Source organism: Nyctibius grandis, chromosome 2 (genome assembly GCF_013368605.1).
Source record: "Nyctibius grandis isolate bNycGra1 chromosome 2, bNycGra1.pri, whole genome shotgun sequence".
Lineage (NCBI taxonomy): Eukaryota > Metazoa > Chordata > Aves > Nyctibiiformes > Nyctibiidae > Nyctibius > Nyctibius grandis.
The window spans coordinates 95730398-95753179 of NC_090659.1; the positions used below are offsets into that span (position 1 = coordinate 95730398).

At 41.1% G+C, this 22782-nt stretch overlaps 1 protein-coding gene across 1 annotated transcript in view; it reads right to left on the reverse strand.

The window, feature by feature from the left end:
- The window catches only part of KPNA3 (karyopherin subunit alpha 3), a 55746-nt gene that overhangs the window by 23956 nt on the left and 9008 nt on the right, over positions 1 to 22782 (reverse strand). The window contains exon 2 of the mRNA XM_068419977.1: positions 12416 to 12460. Within this exon, the coding sequence (XP_068276078.1) occupies positions 12416 to 12460 (45 nt within the window). The remainder of the gene's footprint in view (positions 1 to 12415; positions 12461 to 22782) is intronic.

The following is a 22782-nucleotide window of genomic DNA, read 5'->3' on the forward strand; positions in this document are numbered from 1 at the left end:
TGTTGACATTAAATAGATGGCATCCACTCAGAATGAAGACCACATTATTAAAATGGAAAGAATATAGATATTCACATACATGTGAGCCGCATCTATCATGCACATCACTTCCACCCTCAGTACTTCTCCTCCCAAAAAGACATTAACCAGGAACAGTTGAAAACACATAATGCACTTTCTAGCTTGAAAGATCTAGAAGTTTTTGGATGCAAAAAGCAAAGTCACACTGCAAGAACTGTGGTACTGAATGTGTATCCCTCTACAGATAGATGTGTGTGTCTCTTCAACATATACAATTACATCATTCTGAGTGATCAGTGTTTGTCAGGGTTGTGCCTCTACTGGACTGTAACGTAAGGGCTATGGTATCCAGTTACTCCAGAAAGCAAGAATGAAGACGTATCTTGAGATCCAATCTCAAACATCCTGAAATACCAGGATGGCAGTGGCTGGAATACAGCAGTGAATCATGGAATGGTTTGGGTTGGAAGGGACCTTTAAAGGTCATTTAGTCCAACCCCCCGATACAATACAGACAATATATCTGGAACAAAGCAAGAGTCCCACTGTAGGTGACTGAACAGGATCCTCACAGAAGGGCAGAAATGAGCTGCATGGCCTTCAGTAGCTTAACAGACAAACATAAACACCAGGCAGTAAGTCTAGTGCATGCCAATGGACAAAGGACTGGATTATTCCATGCCACTTCACCCGAAGAACTTCAGAAAGACCACCTGCCTGTAACCATTACTCCATACACACTTGATGCTTATTCACAGTGAGTGCGCTTCTATAAAAGTACCGTTAGCTGAAATAATTTACTTCAGTGCTATTTAGAGGGTCATGCACAAATACTCTCTTCTTGTAGCCACAGAATTGGTGATGAACACTTTTTTAAAGTTCTTCCAACTCCCTAGAAATCTTTCAGGGACTTGGACAAAGAGGAAAGGAGGGCAAGTTGCAAATGAACACACAGTTACAGAAGAACAGTAACAGAACAGTAACTTGTCTCTTACCATCAAGCAATTGTCCATGCGTACATTGATGTAGTGGATATCTCCAAACAGTACTCCTCACAAAAACTCCATTTACATGGAGAAGAGTCCCATGAATCCCTAGACGAACAGACATTGAAGGACTGTTCTCCTAATGGCAACAGCATGCTGAGAGGTGAAATAAAACAAAGCTCCAACTAACTGTTCTGCAGCTGTCAGGAATGGAGATAGCCCCCTGGGAGGCCACTGATGGTGAAGATTGTAACAAAGGAACAAGGGTTCAAGTTCTGGCCCATCAAAAATATATAATCTAGGTTTAAACTCCACTATGGGACAGGGTATCTTGACAAGAGCAAAACTGCATGAGACTAATTAGAAATCTTAGCACAGTAAGACTGAGTAACACTGAAAAGCCTTCCATTTGTAGCTGCATCTTAAAGATGGCCGTAAGATACACCATAACTGAGCTAACCAAGAGCCTGGTTCTCTCCCGTTCCAGTAACCAAGTTAATAGCTCCTTAGAGAACCTTTTATAACTGCATACACAACTATCCAATTCCTTTGGCAACATAAGTATGCCTAAGAGAATGCTTCCTAATGTTCATGTTAACCAAAATAAGTATGGGTAAGCATGTATATTCTAATACCAAGATATTCTACCCTCCTTAAGAAAGCAAGCTGAACTTTGACGTATGACGTAACTGACTGCAACTTGACGCTAGAATTTCTGCGAATGCAGGTAACATCTTCAGGCTGTCAGTCATGTGGCACAATGGGCTCCAGAAAAAAACTCTATCTTAGCCAGGGAAAGTAAAAGCAAGCAAGAATGTTCCTGTAGCTACTCACTGTTTGCAGATGATTGGGCTGAAAAAGAACTGTGAGGAACAAATATAGAGGAGCTTCCACAGCAGCCTGAAGCAGAGAAGCTAGTACTTATTGGGAAGCACTAGAATTTCTTACTAAGGAAAAGCTATTCTTACTAGCATTTCTTATAAAGTCAAAGTGGAACCTTCCAGTCCTAAAAAGTGGCTCTAAGGCTATTTCAATCAGCTCTGTCCATTTGCAAAAACGTCCAATTCCTGGACAGCTAAACTACTCTATACAGTAATTTGACAGACCAATCACTCCCCTGCATAAGGTAAAAGAACATGATCTGCAGCTTGGCATGACCTGAAAATGCTTGCATTTTGCCATACTGTGACAAACTCAGAAGTTTTTGCCTAAATCGGCACCGGCCTCTTCTGCATGCTCCTGGGGTGAAAATGAAGACAAATGAGCACATGCCTGGATACAGCCATCCTGTTCAAAGCCTGGTGAGAGAGCCCTTTCAAAGGGAAAGGCATCAGACTGGAGTCCCTGAAGGGTAAGAATTTGTCACCAACAAAACTAAGCAGGTCTCCTTCAAAAGGGAAGATCCTCAGCCACTGCCTGAACCACGTGTGTTATGTACAATAAAGTCTGAAAGTTTATAAACAGCAGCTGACTGCTGGTTATAAGCATGCCAACTTTTTGGTAGAGATCCCACTACAACAGTCTACAGAGGTTTCTGTATGAACAAAAGGTATGTGGACACATATGCCAGGCAAAAAATACCAAATTATTAGAAACAACAGTAATGATACCACAAGTACTTTCTTGTCCAGTGTGATGATCTGTTAAAAAGTTTTTGATAACAGATACTCATCATTTGCTTCACTGACAGTGGGAAGGTCAGGCTGCATGAACAGTAAATACGCAAATCCTGCAGATCCCAGTACTTCTTGTTAAGATGGTCACAGGATTCAAATGCAAACAAGTTTCAAAGCCAACATGATTAACAGAAGAAGAATTCTTGTGGGCAAAGAGGATGTCTATCGAGCTCTGTGCCGCATTCCATTTAGTACTACAGTACTTGGCCAATAGGATACTCTAATGGAGCTGTGAAAGGTGTTAAATATAAAATTACACATGCTTTTCAGCATTTAACACATAGGAAAAGTCTATGAAGAGTCTCAACTCTTCATAAACAAACAAGAACATCTTTGCCATCAGGTAACAAACACCATTATGAAATGCTTCTTCAGGTCAGGGAAAGGTTTAGGAACTCAGCAGCTAGAAGGAAGAGCAGAACTTCAAGAACATCTCAACATTAGGAACTGGAGTGCTAGCCAGCATTATCTATACTCACAGATGACAACAGGCAGCTCTTTCCTCTGCTCTTACATCCTAGGAAAGACTAATGGATCAGGCCAGTGATGGCGGTAAGGTTCAGGCTGTCTGGATGTCCCTTTCAAGCTACCACTGTTGTGACAGACTGAGCTGAACTTCTATCACACGTAATATCCAATTTTGGTTTTGTGGGGTAAGAGCACCTGCCATAGACCATCATGAAGAAAAAGACAATGCCCACCACTTCAACCTCACTGTGACAAGGGGATGCTCTGAAAACCTTTACTGAATATGCTCTTAATGAAAGTTTTCTTATGTGAGCTATCTAGCCTGAGTGAATTTCTAGTAACAGCTTTTGGATATGAACCTGGGGAAAGATTAGATTTCTTTAATGGTTAGAAAAGGACTATTAGTTGGCTCTACTCACTGTCTTAGAACTCATTAACACCTAGAGAGATTTAAAAAAAAACCAAACCTGTAAACTTGTAAGAAGGCTGAACGCATCAATCTGATGAACCTACAATCTATGGATATCTAAATCACATCCTACATGCTTAGTGAACTAGGTCCCTTCCTTCCAAAGGCGGTCAAAGAGATTCCAAGACTGTTCTTCAGATAAAGAGCATAGCTACAGATATGCGGTTAGAAGACAAAGGCAACTTCTCTGCATTTGAGTTCTGCTAATTCACTTTTGTGACAACAGACAGCAGTCACAATGTTCCTGTTGGGTAGTGCACATCTTTCTCAAAAGATGAGCAGGTTGACTAAAAATAAGTAGACACATACATGTACACCAGCATGAGGCCCAACAGCCCCAAGCACAGATTGCAAAGATTGAGGCCTGTTAAGTTAGGCAAAAGCATGCTCTTACTAAAATGGGTTCAAGCAAGCCTCCAAGGAACTTCTTCATAGCCCTTTTCAGCTAAGTCTCCAGAACGATACATTGAGAATGTACTTTTCCTCCTAGGGTCTTTTTTTTTTTTTTGAGGAATCAGTAAAGGCAGGGTAGATACAAGTTCTTTCCCAAGAATTTGCACTACTAACACAGGATAGGGAAGCCTCCAGAAGAACATACTAATAGTGTTTCAGTCTGAAAATGTAATTTTTTTTTCTTTTGCGTTCTCAGACTTCCTGAGAATCAAAAGAAGATTCTTCCCACCCTAGCTCTCCCAGTAAGATGAAGACAGACTCCTTTCTTCAAGGCTCACTACTTTATTTAGGAGCTATTGTGGACACAAGCAATCTTATTTAAGAATGATCAGAGTAGGGACAAGTACAGTATGCCAGAGAAACAGGTAAAAAAGACATATACCCATGGCTCCTTAATCCACCACTTGTTTAGCAAATAATTGCTTTGCATCAAAATTAATTGACAATTAGAGCTTTCATAAGCTCATGTCTATGAGCTCTCAGAAGCAGCTGAGTTTGCCAAGAAAGTGAAAAATAAACCTTGTGAGAGATCCTGGAAGTTCTTAGGATTCCAATTAGTTAGAAGGCCTTGAAGGAAGACAGGATCCTCTGTTTCTGCTGAGGTTAGGAGTGTTAAGGCTTCCTTTGAAGGGTGGCATCTAACGCAATGACCATAGCGTTGACCTGGCTAAGTACTACCTTTCTTAAAGCACACAAGCAGCCTAAGTCAAGCTTTCTCCTCAGAGAAAGCCAAGCACCCAGAACCAAAGGATCTCTCACACCAATGGAGTTACAGGCTTCATTCAGGTATGGAACCTTAGACTGAATCCTAACCATTGTTCACCCACCCCACTCCCCCTTAGAGTGAGACTAATCAGCTAGGTTAGCCAATTAATTCCAGGGTCCCTATTGCTAACAAAGCAGCCTTTGGGTTTCTGTGATGCTGAAATTAAGTGATAAACATTCTAAATCAGACTTCGCCAAGACACTACATTGCTAAATCCCGAGAGAGTCTCCATCACCAAAACTGACATCATTATCTTGTCTGTCTAGAGAGTGCTACTTTTTAAGCTCTTTGGCCCTTTGCTGCACTAACAATATAGCCAGAGACCAAGACCATCGTTCCAGAAGTGTAGTAGGTCCATTCTCAAAATGTGTAAAACACATACTCAGCAAGGCCAATGTGGAATCAGAAAAGGGCACCTGACCATCAGGAGTGTCATCTGACTGGCTCACGGTGCCAACCCATGCCTCGGCCAGGACTCTGCCAGACGACTGCTACCCTTTTATGTCAGAGATGGCTTTGTTAGCTGAATTGCTAATCAGTGATTCCCAATAAGTGATTGTGAAAAGAAAAAAAAAGGAAAAAAAACAAGTAAAGTTTCCTTCTGAATAAGAGCTGTAGTGTGGTGTGAAGATAGTGAATAGAGATAATATATTTTGAAACACAGAATGTGTTGCAAATGCACCTTGATGTCTGTAATCTCAAAAGAATAAACATCTCACACTAATGCATGCAGAAATTGTTTACTACTGTTCAAAGTTGTGATTTTTTTTTGATTTATTCCATCTTACAAAACAGAGATGTAAGCAACTTCATCAGATCCATTCATTTAATATTTATACACACGTTGATTCAAAAGATAAACCCATGACTACGTAGTGCTTCAACTGTACAGATCAAGAATATGCTCAATTTGCCTGTTTTCTTCAAAAGCCAGGTGTAGACTCAGCATCTGGATAACAGGGATAAAGTGAAGACACCCCTTTGTTTTGAAGAGGCACTGGTGGATTACTAAGGTCATGCCAACATACATTTCCTGAATTTGGCATACTCATACTAGGGTAGCAGTGTTAGCTGTAAAGATGAAGACTGAAGCAATAATATTACAGCTTAACCTTTCCACTGCTGGAGCTTATTAAAATATATCCCTTTACATTTCAGTCTCAATTCTGTACCAGAAGCAATGGCCTCACAACTGTAACAGAGTTCCCACAGCAAACCAGTTGCCCACCAGCATCAGTTCAGTTGCTGCAAACCAACAATTCAGACACATGCTGAATATCTCTTATTAAAGCAGATTTCTTCTGGTCTCTGCAGTGGAAGATGTTCATCAAACACTCCAGTAGAACACAACTTCCTGCGTTTAGGAGTTCTGCAGCTGCTGTTCACTCTTGATTTATGGTCTGACCTACATCCAGCACTTAAGGCTTCTCTAAATGCGTAATTGATCTTTGCATGTGCAGTTTTCAGTGAAAAGTCACTAGCAGCTCATAGGCTTCCTCTTCCTCATTTTCACTCAGATATTACTGGCACACACAAGATTCCTTCCACACAGAACAATATGTTGCCTTAAGTCTATGACTTCCTCCCCACCATGCTTCTGTAATAAAATGGCCTTAAAATTGTGACCTGTTACAAAAACCAATTATGAGAATTAAATTATAATTAAAATTTTCACTTTGCACTGCAAAGCTCTCTCCAAAGACTGGACTGGAATGCTTGCATGCAGTCTCAATTTAATGAGATGTATGAGGATATGCTGCATTAGCTAAGCCATCTTTTACAGCTTTGATTTACTAGCAGGCACAGGCTGCCCAAGTGCTATGAATGACTCTTCCCAGTACAGATGTCACAGATATACAGCGAGTTTTACCCTGAGTCAAGACACTAGTTCTGAACAAAGAGGCCCTCTAACATGTCAGCATAAACTTCAACTGCTGACAATTCAGATATCAAAATTAACTACCTGAAACCCATTTTAAGCAAAAACTGGCTAATTTCATTTTTCACTTGGTACCTGCCACTATATTTAAAAGTAGCTTCCTACTGACGAGGCCATAGCCAGCTTAAGCTACACAACACATTCAGACATCTTCAGCTAGTTTCTTTGATTAGGAAAATATGAAAGCATTAAACAATTTTTAGATGACACATCATGTTCATGTAAGTATTTTTTTTTCCAGTCATCTGGACCCAATTAGGTTTCTTCAATAATTCTTATAGTCTCAGGATGACTCTTACAAATATCTATTTTTGATATTGTAATGACATACAGATGTTTTTCTATAAGACCTGAAAAAAAGAAAAAAGTCTTTGTTTTTTTGGGTTTTTTTTAAGAGCAGAAGGATCCCAGGAAAATTCTTGCACAAGATTTTTGGTAGCTCCTACACAATCAGGTTATCACAGAATCGTCTTGGTTGGAAAGGACCTTTAAGATCATCGAGTCCAACCATCAACCCAACACTACCAAGTCAACCACTAAACAAAATCCCTAAACAATATCCCTAAGCACCACATCTACTTGTCTTTTAAATACCTCCAGGGATGGTGACTCCACCACTTCCCTGGGCAGCCTGTTCCAGTGCTTCATAACCCTTTCCGTGAAGAAATTTTTCCTGATACCCAATCTAAAACTGCCCTGGTGCAACTTGAGGCATTTCCTCTCGTTCTATCGCTTGTTACCTGGGAGAAGAGACCAACACCCGCCTCGCTACAACCTCCTTTCAGGTACTTGTATACAGCAATAAGGTCTCCCCTCAGCCTCCTCTTCTCCAGGCTAAACAACTCCAGTTCCCTCAGCTGCTCCTCATAAGACTTGTTCTCTAGGCCCTTCACCAGCTTCGCTGCCCTTCTTTGGACTCTCTCCAGCACCTCAATGTCTTTCTTGTAGTGAGGGGCCCAAAACTGAACACAGTATTCGAGGTGACACAGTATTATAAGTGCAGACAAAATTTCTCAAAAACAAGCCAAGCTAATTTCTATCAACATAACTTCTATTTACAAATCCTTCATCTTGATTTTAGCAAGGCTTTTGTCTTCTCAAGTTTGCAAATAATGAAAAAAAAGTAGATGAAACTGGGTGGGTGTGCACTCCTAAGCAAGCCCCACTTAGACTGCCAATGATTCAACTGGCAAATTGGAAATCTTCATCAAATGGGAGACCCAGAGGAGCTTGGCCTACATCTAGAATATTGAAAGCACATGCTTCCATCAAGTCATTAATGAAAATATTTGGAAACATGGGTGATACCAAGGTGGGGAGGCCTTGAAACATACTGGTGAACAGAATGGGAATTCAGGTTAAGAAAGTCTGGAAAAAGCAGATGCAATTCAAAAGACGAAGCAATCAGGTTTAAAACTTCTACATTTACTTAACTATGCAAATAGAGAACGTAAACAACTACCCCTGCTTTGTGGTACTGTAGGAAGTGTCTGAAAGATGTAACAGATCACAGACTGAGTGCAAGTCAACAACATAACATAAATAGGAATACTGTGTTAAGAATTGTTTTTCACTGTCTCAATTGAACCTCAGCTGTGGCCTGCATCCTTCAAGACTTCCACGCTTCCAGAAAGATACAGGCAAATTGTGGTGGTGCAAAACCAGTGGTGCAAGCCCAGCTACTACCCCATCCCCCTTCGAATCTAGTTTAAAGCTCTCCGAATGAGCCCTGCTAATTCCTGTCCCAGAACCCAATCAAAGAACCCAATGGCTGGTTTTATAAGACACCAGGCGTGACGGTAATACATGGGAAAGGTTTATGTCGTAAGGGCAAAAGGGTTCTGGGACAGGAATTAGCAGGGCTCATTCGGAGAGCTTTAAACTAGATTCGAAGGGGGATGGGGAAGCATCTGGGCTTGCACCACTGGGGCAACGCTCTAGTGTTGAGGTAGACCAGGAGGCCTCCCATCCCCCTCGGGTGAAATCGGTGTGCTCAGCTCGCTCCCTGAAATGCCTGTACACCAATGCACGCAGCATGGGGAATAAACAGGAGGAGTTGGAAATCCGTGTTCCGTCGGGGGGCTATGATCTAGTGGCAATTACAGAGACTTGGTGGGACGCCTCGCATGACTGGAATGTGGTCATGGATGGCTATGTCCTGTTCAGGAAAGACAGGCCGCTAAGGAGAGGTGGTGGAGTTGCTCTTTATGTGAGTGAGCAGCTAGAATGTATTGAGTTCTGTCCAGGGGCGGATCAGGAGCGAGTTGAGAGTTTGTGGGTGCGAATTAAGGGGCAGGCTGGCAGGGGTCATACTGTTGTGGGTGTCTATTACAGGCCACCGGATCAGGATGAGGACGGTGATGAGGCCTTCTACAGGCAGCTGAGAGCAGTCTCGCAATTACAGGGCCTGGTTGTCATGGGGGATTTCAACTACCCTGATATTTGCTGGGAGGCCTACTCAGCCAGCCATCCTCAGTCCAGGAGGTTCCTCCAGTGCATTGATGATAACTTTCTGATGCAAATGGTGGATGAGCCAACTAGGAGAGGAGCGCTGCTGGATCTTATCCTCACTAACAAGGAGGGTCTGGTTGAAGAGGTGAAGGTTGAGGGCAGCCTTGGTTGTAGTGACCATGAGATGGTAGAGTTCAGGATCTCATGTGGCAGGAACAGAATAGCTAGCAGAATCGCAACCCTGAACTTCAGGAGGGCCAACTTTGGCCTTTTCAAGCAATTGCTAGGGGAAATCCCATGGGACAGGGTACTAGAAGGTAAGGGGGCCCAAGATAGTTGGTTAGCATTCAAGGACTGCTTCTTCCGAGCTCAAGATCAGAGCATCCCAACAAGTAGGAAGTCAAGGAAGGGTTCCAGGAGACCTGCATGGTTAAACAGGGAACTGCTGGGCAAACTCAAGTGGAAGAAGAGGGTGTACAGATCATGGAAGGAGGGGCTGGCCACTTGGGAGGAATATAAGTCTGTTGTCAGAGGATGTAGGGAGGCAACTAGGAAAGCTAAGGCCTCCTTGGAATTAAACCTTGCAAGAGAGGTCAAGGACAACAGAAAGGGCTTCTTCAAATACATTGCAGGTAAAGCCAACACTAGAGGCAATGTAGGCCCACTGATGAATGAGGTGGGGGCCCTGGAGACAGAGGATAAAAAGAAGGCGGAGTTACTGAATGCCTTCTTTGCCTCTGTCTATACTGTTGGAGGCTGTCCTGAGGAGCCCCGGACTCCTGAGGCCTCAGAAGAAGTCAGGATAGAGGAAGAATCTGTCTTGGTAGATGAGGGCTGGGTCAGGGACCAATTAAGCAACCTGGACGTCCATAAATCCATGGGCCCTGATGGGATGCACCCGCGGGTGCTGAGGGAGCTGGCGGAAGTCATTGCTAGGCCACTCTCCATCATCTTTGCTAAGTCGTGGGCAACGGGAGAGGTGCCTGAGGACTGGAGGAAAGCGAATGTCACTCCAGTCTTCAAAAAGGGCAAGAAGGAGGACCCGGGGAACTATAGACCAGTCAGCCTCACCTCCATCCCCGGAAAGGTGATGGAACAACTTGTCCTTGGTGCTGTCTCTAGGCACATCAAGGATAGGGGGATCATTAGGGGCACTCAGCATGGCTTCACCAACGGGAAGTCATGCTTAACCAACTTGATAGCCTTTTATGAGGACGTAACCAGGTGGATAGATGATGGTAAAGCTGTGGATGTGGTCTATCTCGATTTCAGTAAAGCGTTTGACACGGTCTCCCACAGCATCCTCACAGCTAAACTGAGGAAGTGTGGTCTGGATGATCGGGTAGTGAGGTGGATTGTGAACTGGCTGAAGGAAAGAAGCCAGAGAGTGGTGGTCAATGGGACTGAGTCCAGTTGGAGGTCTGTGTCTAGCGGAGTCCCTCAAGGGTTGGTACTGGGACCAGTTCTATTCGATATATTCATTAATGACTTGGATGAGGGAATAGAGTGCACTGTCAGCAAGTTCGCTGATGACACAAAACTGGGAGGAGTGGCTGACACAACGGAAGGCTGCGCAGCCATTCAGAGAGACCTGGACAGGCTGGAGAGTTGGGCGGGGAGAAATTTAATGAAATATAACAAGGGCAAGTGTAGAGTCCTGCATCTGGGCAAGAACAACCCCATGTACCAGTACAAGTTGGGGGCAGACCTGTTGGAGAGCAGCATAGGGGAAAGGGACCTGGGGGTCCTAGTGGACAACAGGATGACCATGAGCCAGCAGTGTGCCCTTGTGGCCAAGAAGGCCAATGGCATCCTGGGCTGTATTAGAAGGGGTGTGGTTAGCAGGTCGAGAGAGGTTCTCCTCCCCCTCTACTCTGCCCTGGTGAGGTCACATCTGGAATATTGTGTCCAGTTCTGGGCCCCTCAGTTCAAGAAGGACAGGGAACTGCTAGAGAGAGTCCAGCACAGAGCCACGAAGATGATTAAGGGAGTGGAACATCTCCCTTATGAGGAGAGGCTGAGGGAGCTGGGTCTCTTTAGCTTGGAGAAGAGGAGACTGAGGGGGAACCTCATTAATGTTTATAAATATGTAAAGGGCAAGTGTCATGAGGATGGAGCCAGGCTCTTCTCAGTGACATCCCTTGACAGGACAAGGGGCAATGGATGCAAGCTGGAACACAGGAGGTTCCACTTAAATATGAGGAAAAACTTCTTTACGGTGAGGGTGACCGAACACTGGAACAGGCTGCCCAGAGAGGTTGTGGAGTCTCTTTCTCTGGAGACATTCAAAACCCGCCTGGACGCGTTCTTGTGTGATATGGTCTAGGCAATCCTGCCCCAGCAGGGGGATTGGACTAGATGATCTTTCGAGGTCCCTTCCAATCCCTAACATTCTGTGATTCTGTGATTCTGTGAATTTGGACCTGAGGAGCAGTAACAAGTCAAATCTAGGAAACAGCATGTTCAACGAAAGGGTGAAGAACTGCATTTGTCTCAACAGGATAAAACTAAAGGGGCCAATATCAGTCCTCAAATATATTGAAGGCACCCCAAAGGCAGAGAAAAGTTTACCCCTTCTCATTACACACATAGCCCAAGAGTATTTTAACTTGTGAAAGCAAGCAAGCCTCTAAGCTGCGTAGAAAGGCTGTTGGAAGCATTATGAATGACGAGAGTGTAACAAACCCCGTATTTAGGCAGAGCACTAAACTTGATCACATCTCATGGTCATGATCTTCCCAGATATATTGTCATTTACCCAATATAACCAAAATCTGACCCTAAAATTAACTCCCTCTACAGCACAGAAGCAGTAATTTCTAGAAAACAAAATAAAAGAACATCCACACTTTCTAAATGCTAAAACTCTCTCTTTTCCCATTTGGAGACTTTACACATTTGAACAGCTGACAGCTTCACTTTAATGATACGAGAACTGGTACAGAAACTGAATATGGATTATTTCCAAGCAATACACTGGAGCAAAGCAGTACTGTTCTGCTGTACTAAGCTTAAGGAGTTGGGAGAGTAAAACTAACATTAGAATCCGCACTTAGTAATCTGCAAATTTACAACTTTTCTATATAAGTTTGGGGCCATAAAGCAAAGATTATGGCAAAATTTTTAGCTAAGACACCAGAGCATTACTAGCGAAGTAACACAGTTGGTAAACAAAATCAGACTCACCTTCCGCAATTCAATTGTAACTTCATTTCTGTGTCTTCTCATAGTCTGTAAATAAAAAATAAAAATTATTTCTATGTAAAGAAAGTAGTATTCTATCTTGGAATCAGTTGTCTCTAGGTCAAATCTGCAGTTATTCATCAAAAGATAAGGACAACCGTGTGCATAATTTATAAGTCAATCTTTCCTAGCAAGATGCACAAATTGGTTTTTGTGGGGTTTTTTTTATCGTTTTTTTGGGGTTTTTTGGGTTTTTTTTAAAGATTATACACCTTACAGAAAGCTTTGTCATAAACCACAGTAAGTATCCCAAAGGCAGAAAACACTGACTTCCCCATGGATTTTCACTGGAATGACTCTCCAGACGTTTATATGTGCACACCAAAAGAAGCAGTAAACACAGGTTAGACTGTCTCATAGTCACATATGATCACATTCACAACCTAAACACGTAACCGATGCAGTTATCTGGCCAAGATCAACCATGAGTGACAGAAGATGACCGAGCTAGATGCAAACAAGACAGATTAGGCTTGTGGCAAAAGGAAACAAAGTAGTACAGTGGCACTGAGTTTACTTAGAATCTATAGCCTAAACACTATAAAGGAAAATCAGCCCATAAATATTTCAGCTCCTTAAAGATCCTGGGCACTCAGGACACATTCCCTACAATGCTGCTATACCTCTTAGCTAAAAGAGATCAAAAGATTGAGAAAGAACAATTTTAGCCTAGTGAAGGCAATCTCCCTAAGTTCGTTTTACAATCAGTGGAAAAGACATGTACCATGAGAACGCAATTCAGAGAAAAACAGGACTGGATGACTGCTGGCAGCCTAGAAAGATCACCCACACTAACTAAAATTAGCCTTTTAAAATACTTTATATGTCCTATCCTTGCTACTGACCTTCACTGCTACTATCACGTTCCTTATGAGTTAGGGCAAATAACTTCCCTAAGCTAAAAAGTATCAGTGAAGCCCAGCAGCACACTGAAAACACCAACACTCCTCATCATCCATTGGAGGAAATACCGAACATGCTAAAGCTCAAGCACGGGTAAATGAAATGAGCAGACTTCACACCATGAATCTATACATGACGTAGTCTCAGTGCTTAGAACATTATCTTAGCTTCACTGTCCTCAACTAGTTTGCACAGCAGTGTTCATTTAATTATTTTAGGTTGACTCAAGAGTGAGGATGGCTTGTCTTCCTGTCCACTGCTTAATTAACCAACTCACTCAAGTAAACACAGATACAATTCTCCTTTTACATCTACAAGCATGAACTATATTACTTTAAACAAAGCAAGTCCTCGTTACAGTAAGAGGACACTAGCTCTAGAGTGTCTACCAGAGCTACACTCCCCCCAGTACCCCATTATTTTGCTAAACCATTTGATTTTTGTGACCATCTGAGCCTTCTGCAAAAGCTCAGTATGATAGGACTGGATCGCTGAGGAATGGGAGAACGTTGGGTAGGCAGGGAATGGACAAATAACGAATGTGAAAAGCCATTGCATGTAACTAGCTAGACCAGTCATTCAAGTTTCTCATTATATTAGAAATTTATATTCGAATTATCTTAAAAACTGCATCAAATTTAAGGGCACTAAATAGCCTAAAAATGTTTTTCAATACTTCTTCCCCATAACTCTGCATTTCAATAGCAAAATGTAGTTAAACAAGGTTGTCTTAGATTTGCTCCCTAGTTAAAATTTACTCCTACATTTTTTTATTTATCTACTTGATAATACTCTAGAATATTTTCTATTAAGTAGAAATATCAGACCAAATCTGAAGCTCTTTAGTGGACAACCATAACATTTGCCACCTACCATTCTTCTGGAAGCAAGGCAGATTTAAGAAAGACTATATGCTGCATTCAGCAGTTCAGCAGCTTAATATTTTTGTTTTAGAAAAAAAAAAAACAAATACAGTGCAGTCCCAGGAAAGGCATTACTATTCATTTCATCAATTTACTCTAAAACCTCCTCCTCTAACAATGCTTTGACTAAAGACAGTTACTCAGAGTCATCCATCCATAAAGGCTCTACTGGGGAGACTCCAAGCTTCTTTCTAAAGGCAAATAATTCACTCAGCTTTTCAGTTAGGGTTTTAGCTTTGTTTCATACTTCCATTATTTCAGCCCCACTGATCCTAGCCTATCACAATTCTGTCTCAATATTCTTTTTACTCGTTTTTTGCTTTTATCAATCTGGTCTTCAAAATATTTGACAACTACATTATGGTTTTACATTTAATGTGCAAGAATCTCCCGTCTTTTCCTCATTTATGAAGCCACGACTCTTTAGAAAGATTCCTCAAAAAAGGTTATCAACTACTTAAACACTTTTGCTGACTAGTAGCATACATTTTCTGAGCTTTAATACTCCTCCTAAGGCAATCTCCATACTACCTGGGTTTGACCCTTTCAGCTGTTCTTTTGTATTTCCTTTTAAACTTACTATATGTAGTTTCTCTTTCAAAGCAGCTCTGGTACATTTTCTCTTTTTTCCTTCCTCCTTTAAAAGGCAAAATAGGGAGTACTCACCACTATGTCCAGAGCTGCTTCTCTATTCACAGAGCAAGTAGGTTGATAACTGGGGGTATCACGTAGCCTTAACTTCACAGAACTGATGAGTGTTATTTGGCTCCCACTGAACTAAGGGCTCCCAGTCTCACAGAGTTTCCTGCTGGCACAGTATCTTTAAAAATTCAGCATATCGGGGTCACCAGGATCATCCAAGAATCAGCAGTGCAGTGTTAGGGCTAGTCTTCCTACAAGTATATGGGACTGAAGTTCCCAAAGAGCCTGTGGTGCCTCCCGGCAGTTAAACTTGGTTGCCATGGTCGGATCATGACCAGTGCTCTCAGCTAGATGTATGTTGACATTATTTCTAACTTGATTATATTAGTGTTCCACTTTCATGTCCCTGACATACGAGATGACCATTGCATACCGATATACTTAAGACCAGGGATTCCACTTCATACATGCCAATTGTTGCAAGTATAGACTATACATGAAAAACATGTATGCACTTGACATTGGCCCGATTTCTTAGTTTTACGTCTGCTACTTAACTGGGATTTGTTCAGACTGTTCCCCATCTTGATTTTCTCCTCTTTACCACAGGAGCTGATATACTAGTGATGGACTGCTCTATGACAGACCTCTGAATTTCTAAAATTTGGCTATCCTTGCCTTGAGAGACCATAGTCTTAAGATCAAAACCATGCTTCAACCTCATCTGATTACAGGGAACACAAGTATACCTATAGCACCACGCTATATACTGGACTCCCCTGCTGGGCTTTTGTAAGCTTTATTTTAAAACTTGCAGACCAATAGGCACAATTTCTAACCTTATCTGTCGGGGGGGGAAAGGTTGGCAAAGCCCGAATTTTATTCCCCAAAAAAGTGATACAGTTAATTTTTTGTCCTGATTTGGCGTTTCTTGAAAGGTAGGTATTTAAAGCTCGTGTTTCAGATGAAGCATTTTAGAAATACAGCAGGTTATCAGCACCTTCATATAGCCTCAGAAGAAGTAAATATACTACAATCCAAGAGCATATAAAAGAAGCAGTCTTAAGTACCACTACAAGTCTCCCTTTAAGGAAGTATTACCACCGTGAGCAGAATACCACACTTTTACACTACCCACAAGCTCTAGCACATAGGGAACTGATAGGCATTTCCAAGAGATTTCTACAGTATAGAAAGATTAAACATTTTCCCCAGCTAACATAGGTCAGCTAAAACAGAGAGAAGAGACAAAATTATTCCACAACTTAACCTCACAGATTCATTACCAGCTTTCAGACTCGTCTATATATACAATACCAGTTGAAGCCTAGTGAGATGTTACCAATGGATCTAATACAGTGTTCGACAGCTACAGTGACTGACTATGGTCACTTTTCAGCTTAATGTACTCAAACAAGTAACTTCATGTCACACAGAAACAGCACATTCCAAAACCAACCCCCCAAGACAAATCTGAATAGTTTCACTGACTGAAAAAAAATCAGACTCCAAATCTCAGAAAGGGAAAATTCGGCATAGGCAAAATCCTACAAATCACAAAAATGATGACAGTTTATTCCTGCAGAATCTCCACCGTGAGGCCGCTCCTAAACACAGGGGTACTAATGCACCACATGCAAGGCACAGAAAGCAAAAATTGAGGATGGTAACTATCAGTTACTAAGATAACTACTGAGAAACAAGAACATACAACATTTACCAAGTTGTGCTACAACATTACATCTCAATTGTTACGTATGACTGAAGTCAGACTTGAGTTCATAAGGCTTCTGTAACAAGAGATTGCTTCTCCCCAGTTCACCATCTGTGAAGAGCAACTACTTACCAGTGTGTTTGACAGGCTAAAACAACCACAGTAATGCACCAAGTACCGTTAAGTCTTGTAACAAGCCAAAAGTAGATGTTCAGCAATATTTCTAATTTCAATTTCCCTGGCATTTTGTTATTTTATAAAATAAACCAGAGAAAACCCCCAAAAGATCTATTAGATGCTGTTAGATAAATGAGTGTTCTCACTTCTACCCTGAATTTCTGAATACGCCTCCAAAGCCAGATACCAAGTGTTATGTGCCAAGAGTCTCTCCCTAACACCTTCCACTTCAAAGAAAAATAATCCCTAGTTTCAGCAAAGTATCAAAACTGAAATTAATTTTATATGCCAATACAGAAAATCACTACGTACATTAGGGCTGTTGTGTTATGGGCTGCAAGGCATCCTTGTTTCAGGTCAATACAAAACACAAAAATACTAAGCTGACAAAAGACAAGAGATATAAGAGACACTAGACCTTGAGAATAAAGCAATCCCCAAGTCAATGCCCAACATTAAGGCTTCAAAGAATGCCTAAGTCCCTGTAAAACCGCCTTTGACACACTCAATGGGCAGAAGCGATACAGAATACAACCATCCTCATCAGATCGGCGTTTCAGCTCTGGTATCTCTCTTCCAACAAGAAGCTGATGAGAAACACAAAGCTTAATTTCAGAGCAACCTGTGGAGAAGGGAAATGTCTTCCTGAATTTTCAGTTGATACTTGGTTTATGACAGAAGACAAAACTGTACATAAAACTCTTGATATCAATAAGCAATAGCTAAAGATAACCCTGTGCAATTCTGTATTATCAGTTTAAGAGTAATGCTTACCACCAGCAAATTCAAAGAATTATTTTTAAGTGATTAAACATCTGGACCCTCTGGCTCAACCACACATACTTCACAAGAACCGACTGTGCACAAAGGTGCACAAGATGCTCACTACATGTTAAAGAACAAGTATCACTGCTGTAACACTACCACTTGACGTCTTCAGATGGCCCATCCGCACCTTCCTGGCAAACAGAAAAAGGATTAGTTTGAAGTTTTGAATAGCACTGAGATTCTAGAGGATAGAATTAAGTCTAGCAAGCTCCTCTGGCTTCTTGAACCTTTGTTTAACAGAAAATGTTTAACTGCATAATACATTAAACTATCTGAAAAGGCAACTCATATAGCTTCCGTAAACTAAAAAAAGAAAAATCAAAGAATCCTGAAACCAATCAGTTGTACCTGCCTAACATACGTCAGAACAAGATAATATATTTTCCAAAACCCTTGGTAGCAAATACATAATGTAGTGTGTTTTTCCTGGGGAAAAAAACAAAACAAAACTCTACCAAAGTTACACAAGACTACCAGAAGAAAATTCAGGCTAATTCAGAAGGACAAAACCACATTTGAGAAACATCAGTCAGAATAGTCCTTCTATTTGTGAAGGAGTGATTTAAAAACCTTGCTACTATTTTATGCAAATTAGATCTCATTCACAATGAAGTATCGGAACTAGTCTTAGGGTTTCTGTTAATTTGAAATTTCTACTTCATATCTAAAAATCAATCTTAATTGATTATAAGCACTTTAAAGTCCCTTAAGTATATTACTTTCAGAAGCAAGAAATTCTGGATGCTTGATAAGATTACTTCATCCCCAGTTACAGTACAAATCAGAAAATGAAAACTATTTAAATGTGTGAATGATACAACTAGTGAGAAGCTCAAGTCATTACATTCCCTTTGTTATGCTGGGATAAAGATTTCTTAAAAGAAATTAAAAATGAAATTTCATGTACAAGGTGTTTAGTAACATACATACAGAAAAAAAATAATCAAATGCTGCAACAGTAAGTGGTATGAATTTTAAACATTTTAACCATTTTTAGCTATGCCAATTGTGTCAGAGGGAAGATTAAAGCATAACCATCATTTAATGACTAAAAATCTACCTACCACTGTAACAAGATCTGGAGCTCAGTGTGGTGCTCACCCAGACTAGCCACCTCATTAAGCGGGATACCTGAGGAGTGTCATCTCTTAATCAACACATTTACACCACTTTCCTTGCAACAGGACGAAGTCCAGAAAATATCAGAGACGGAGAGGCAGGAAACATATGTTTTTATGTCAGCCAGCATACCAATATCACCAGTGCGGCTGGCCTGGCAGCTACCCCTGCTCTCTTGCAGGCCAACCAGCATGCATCATCCTCCAGCTAGCCCATGGAAGTGGGAAAGCCAGGCTTACTTTGGCAAGACAAACACCACACACCAATGTCAGTTTTGGCTATTCTGTGCATACAAAAGATACGTTTTCAGGACTTTGGTAAGATGTGCATTTAGCTGCTTTTCAAAGTTCAGCTAGTACGTAGAAAAGAGAGAACAAAGTCACTGACCGATTCTAATTTCTCTGTATCTACAAACTTCATTAAAAGATAACTGGTCATTTAAATTCTTTATTTCTGCTCTTGCCTCTCAACATTACAGAAACTGGTCTCAGAAAACCAGAAGATACACGCTTACACAAAGGAGCTACTCTGAATACATAGCTGGGATAGTAAAGTAGCTTGATTAAACATACAGGGTACCAGAAGAGCTTAACATTTGCAAGTCAATTCCAGACTACTTCCACCTGCCTAACTGACAGAAAAAAACTGGCCCAGTTCCAACAGCTGGATTGGATTTAACTAATACCTCCCCTCTTGCATATGAGCATACCCTAGAGTATAGTTCAAATACTTTACAATGTAGGTGTGGGTGCAATACAGTGAAAGGAGAAGGTGTTTGCATTGATGAAGTAAACACTGTTCTTCCCTAGAAATTGCTTTACTAGCCTTTTTTCCTTATTCCTTCTCTGACACCTTTTAACAAGCATGAAATACTGCAATGCACATGAAAATGCAGAAGCCTGGGGAGCTGGGCTGGTTTTGGGCAGGAAAAAAAAAAAAAAAAAATCATGTGCTTGTTTGTATACAATAGTTGAGGTTATTAAGGTTGCCAGCTGCCTATCTTTGGTTAACATTAGAAGTCAAATATTTTGTATTCGCATAGGAATATGATTTGTTAGTATGCGTAAAGTTGAGGCTTAGACAGATGATATTGTTCTACTTGATCTGGCACAGCTGGCTTCAGCCAAAAACAGAGACAAAGGGACACTCATAGAAGTTGATACTGCTGTTCTACCCGTTCACACCTTCAAAGTGCATATAGCTTACTCCAAGAATCACAAGCAAATCACAATAGATGAAGGAAAAATTCTGGGACATCACCACAATGGTCTGAATGCAGCTACTTAATCACAGCTGAAAGAACTAAAACCAATGACATTGTGCATACTGATCCTCTCTATTTCTTTTGGACATGCAAAAAGATTTGACATCCATGTCAAACTAAATCAAATGTTTAGTCAAAATTAAACCATCCTGCTCGGTTTATTCCTTTAGTTACAAGCATCACGGATTATTACCCAGCCTTTTTCCTCCACCCAGTGTATGTTCTGGGCAGACTCTTCTTCCCCACACCCAATTTTGACATTTACCTAATTATCAAGGACTCCCATAAAGCTCCAAATTGTCCTTCTAAAAAAAACAGTGATGTTTTTTCAGCCGTATAGACTACAAAGTTAGAACAACTTCACCCTGGCTTTGTTATCATAGCTCCGTATTAAATTATGCTGACCCAGTTAGAAATGCAGGCAGGGGGCATGAATTCCACAGTACAAGTAACAGATCTACCAAAGCAGACAAGTACACTTAAAATGTGCCTGTACCCTGACCTGAGACTCCAAGAGAGTTTTATTTCATTTGATTACTGTTTGATCCGAAAGGTATTTGCTCCTCTTTTAGGGAAACATTCTATTATTTTGCAGAAAGTATTAGAACTCGGTTCAGATTCTCTGTGCACTGCAGAACCTTAATAGTATAAAGTTTCCTTTTGGCTTGTAACCTTTGATGCAGTACTAGGTACATTAGGAGCAGAGTGCAGTATTTATGCTACTGTATTTTATGCCATAATCTGTCTGGGACCCATGTTCCTCAGGGTTAATAAAGGCCACTGAAGGAAAACTAGTTATTTTGTAGTTGGAGCTGACATACTATTTTTTTTTTAAAAATCCCCAGTTTGGGGCCCCTAAAATGAATACCAGCTGCTTTTTGTTAGCCAGTCTGTGGCAATATAATTCACATATCTGAACCTGGCTAGTCTCAGCAAACTGGATGCATCAGATATCCACTGTGACTCTTTTACTTAGTGACGGGTAATGACTCACTGAAGTGAGACATGCATGCCAATACGGAAAGCCACAAGTCTCCAATTATTGTTGCTCACGGTGCTGACTCACCTGAAAGCCCTATGGAAGCAGACAAAGCTGCCCATCCATGTTATCCACTTCTACTGCTCCAAAAGATCTTGGCAAAAAAGCAATTGCTAAGTTTATTTCTTACCAGCTCTTTTGTAAGCATATTCTTCGAGGTCCCGATATTCTCTCTGCATTTGTTTAACCTGCATACTGAGCTACTATACGCAAAGTAGTGAGATGTTAACACACGACACTCATGTTTTAACTTCCATATAGCAATTATGCAGTTTACAAGTACAGACCTATCAAAGAATCCTCAGAAGATTGGACCTGAAGCAATTTAGCTGGCTGCATTCAACACAAATTGCACCAATACTGAAGGACACAAAGCAGTCCAGAATACAATCGAAACATTATCTGCTGGTTTAATACAGAAGCAGAGCTGGAATTCTCTATTCAACATCAAAACTCAACTAGGGGAAGTCAAACTGAAGTTTCCAGGTAATCCCACGGCACCCCAAGCTAACTCATCACCATGCAACAGTTGGTCTGCGCAGACCAACAGGCAGGCAGCAAGGATCACCAACTAATTCAAAGTATTTGTTTTGTCCTGTGGTCCTCACAGGGCAAGGAACCTGACCACGTAGTGCTCCCAAGAGTGGCGGCAATGCAGCCACTCATATTTCCATTTTGACACGGGGCCCTCCTTGAAGAACTTAACTATGGAGTTTTGTCATTTATGCTACAGCCCAAAAGAAACTACTGGTCTGAAGGATACTTGCATCAAGTCTTTCTTCTTTCCTGTAGTTTTTGGAGACAGAAGAGCATACTGAATTTTACAATGATGCCAGCTCTGCCTTATCTGAATACTGTGATATGCCATATAAACACCAAGAGCAGTGGATAACCAAGGCAGCCTAATTACAAGTGATCCCTATTCACACTTTTTAAAAACGTTAGAAGATTAAGGCTTCTTGACACACTCTAAATACGTTTAGGGATTTGAAATTTGGTACAGTTTTATGTTGCAGGAATCTGCTTTTGCCAGCACACAAATTTCTATTCAGATGTGTGAACACTAAAAAGATACTTGTTATTTTCCTGTATTGCACGAACAGTGTAGCAGATGTTTTAGAATCTCCTAGAAACAGAAACTTACCCTGTCCTTGAAGGAGAACAAGCGAAGCACCTGCATGACTCCTTGGTCCCTCCCAAGACATGACACCACCTCTGTCCTCTCCTAGAATTTCTAAGCAAGCGTCCCTCCCATTCCCTTACCGAGGAGGGAAACTACACCGACCTGTCTATTCAAGCAGAACAGTTGTTTGCCATTGCAAAAGAGCAGGAGTCTCTTTCCTCTTCTATAGTCTCAAAGACCCCAATTTAGAGGTATAGGTTCAGTTTTTTCTAACAGATGTTACCAGAAACGAAATCCACCACTTTTAATGCCATAATTGAGAGCCAAAATGCCATCTTCACTTGTTTACAGGACATGCAAACAGAAAACAGCAAAGCAAAATTAAAATGACTGTTCATGGTAACATGTTAACTGCCAGGGTAACAGGCAAACATCAGATTAAAATTTTGATCTTTAGATCAGCATAAAGACTGAAATGAATCCTTTTAAATGTAAAAGCTTTTATAAAATCATAGATAACCACTTTCAAGAACCTAATTACAAAATGAAGTGTTTGGTCAGAAAGGCCTCACAGACTT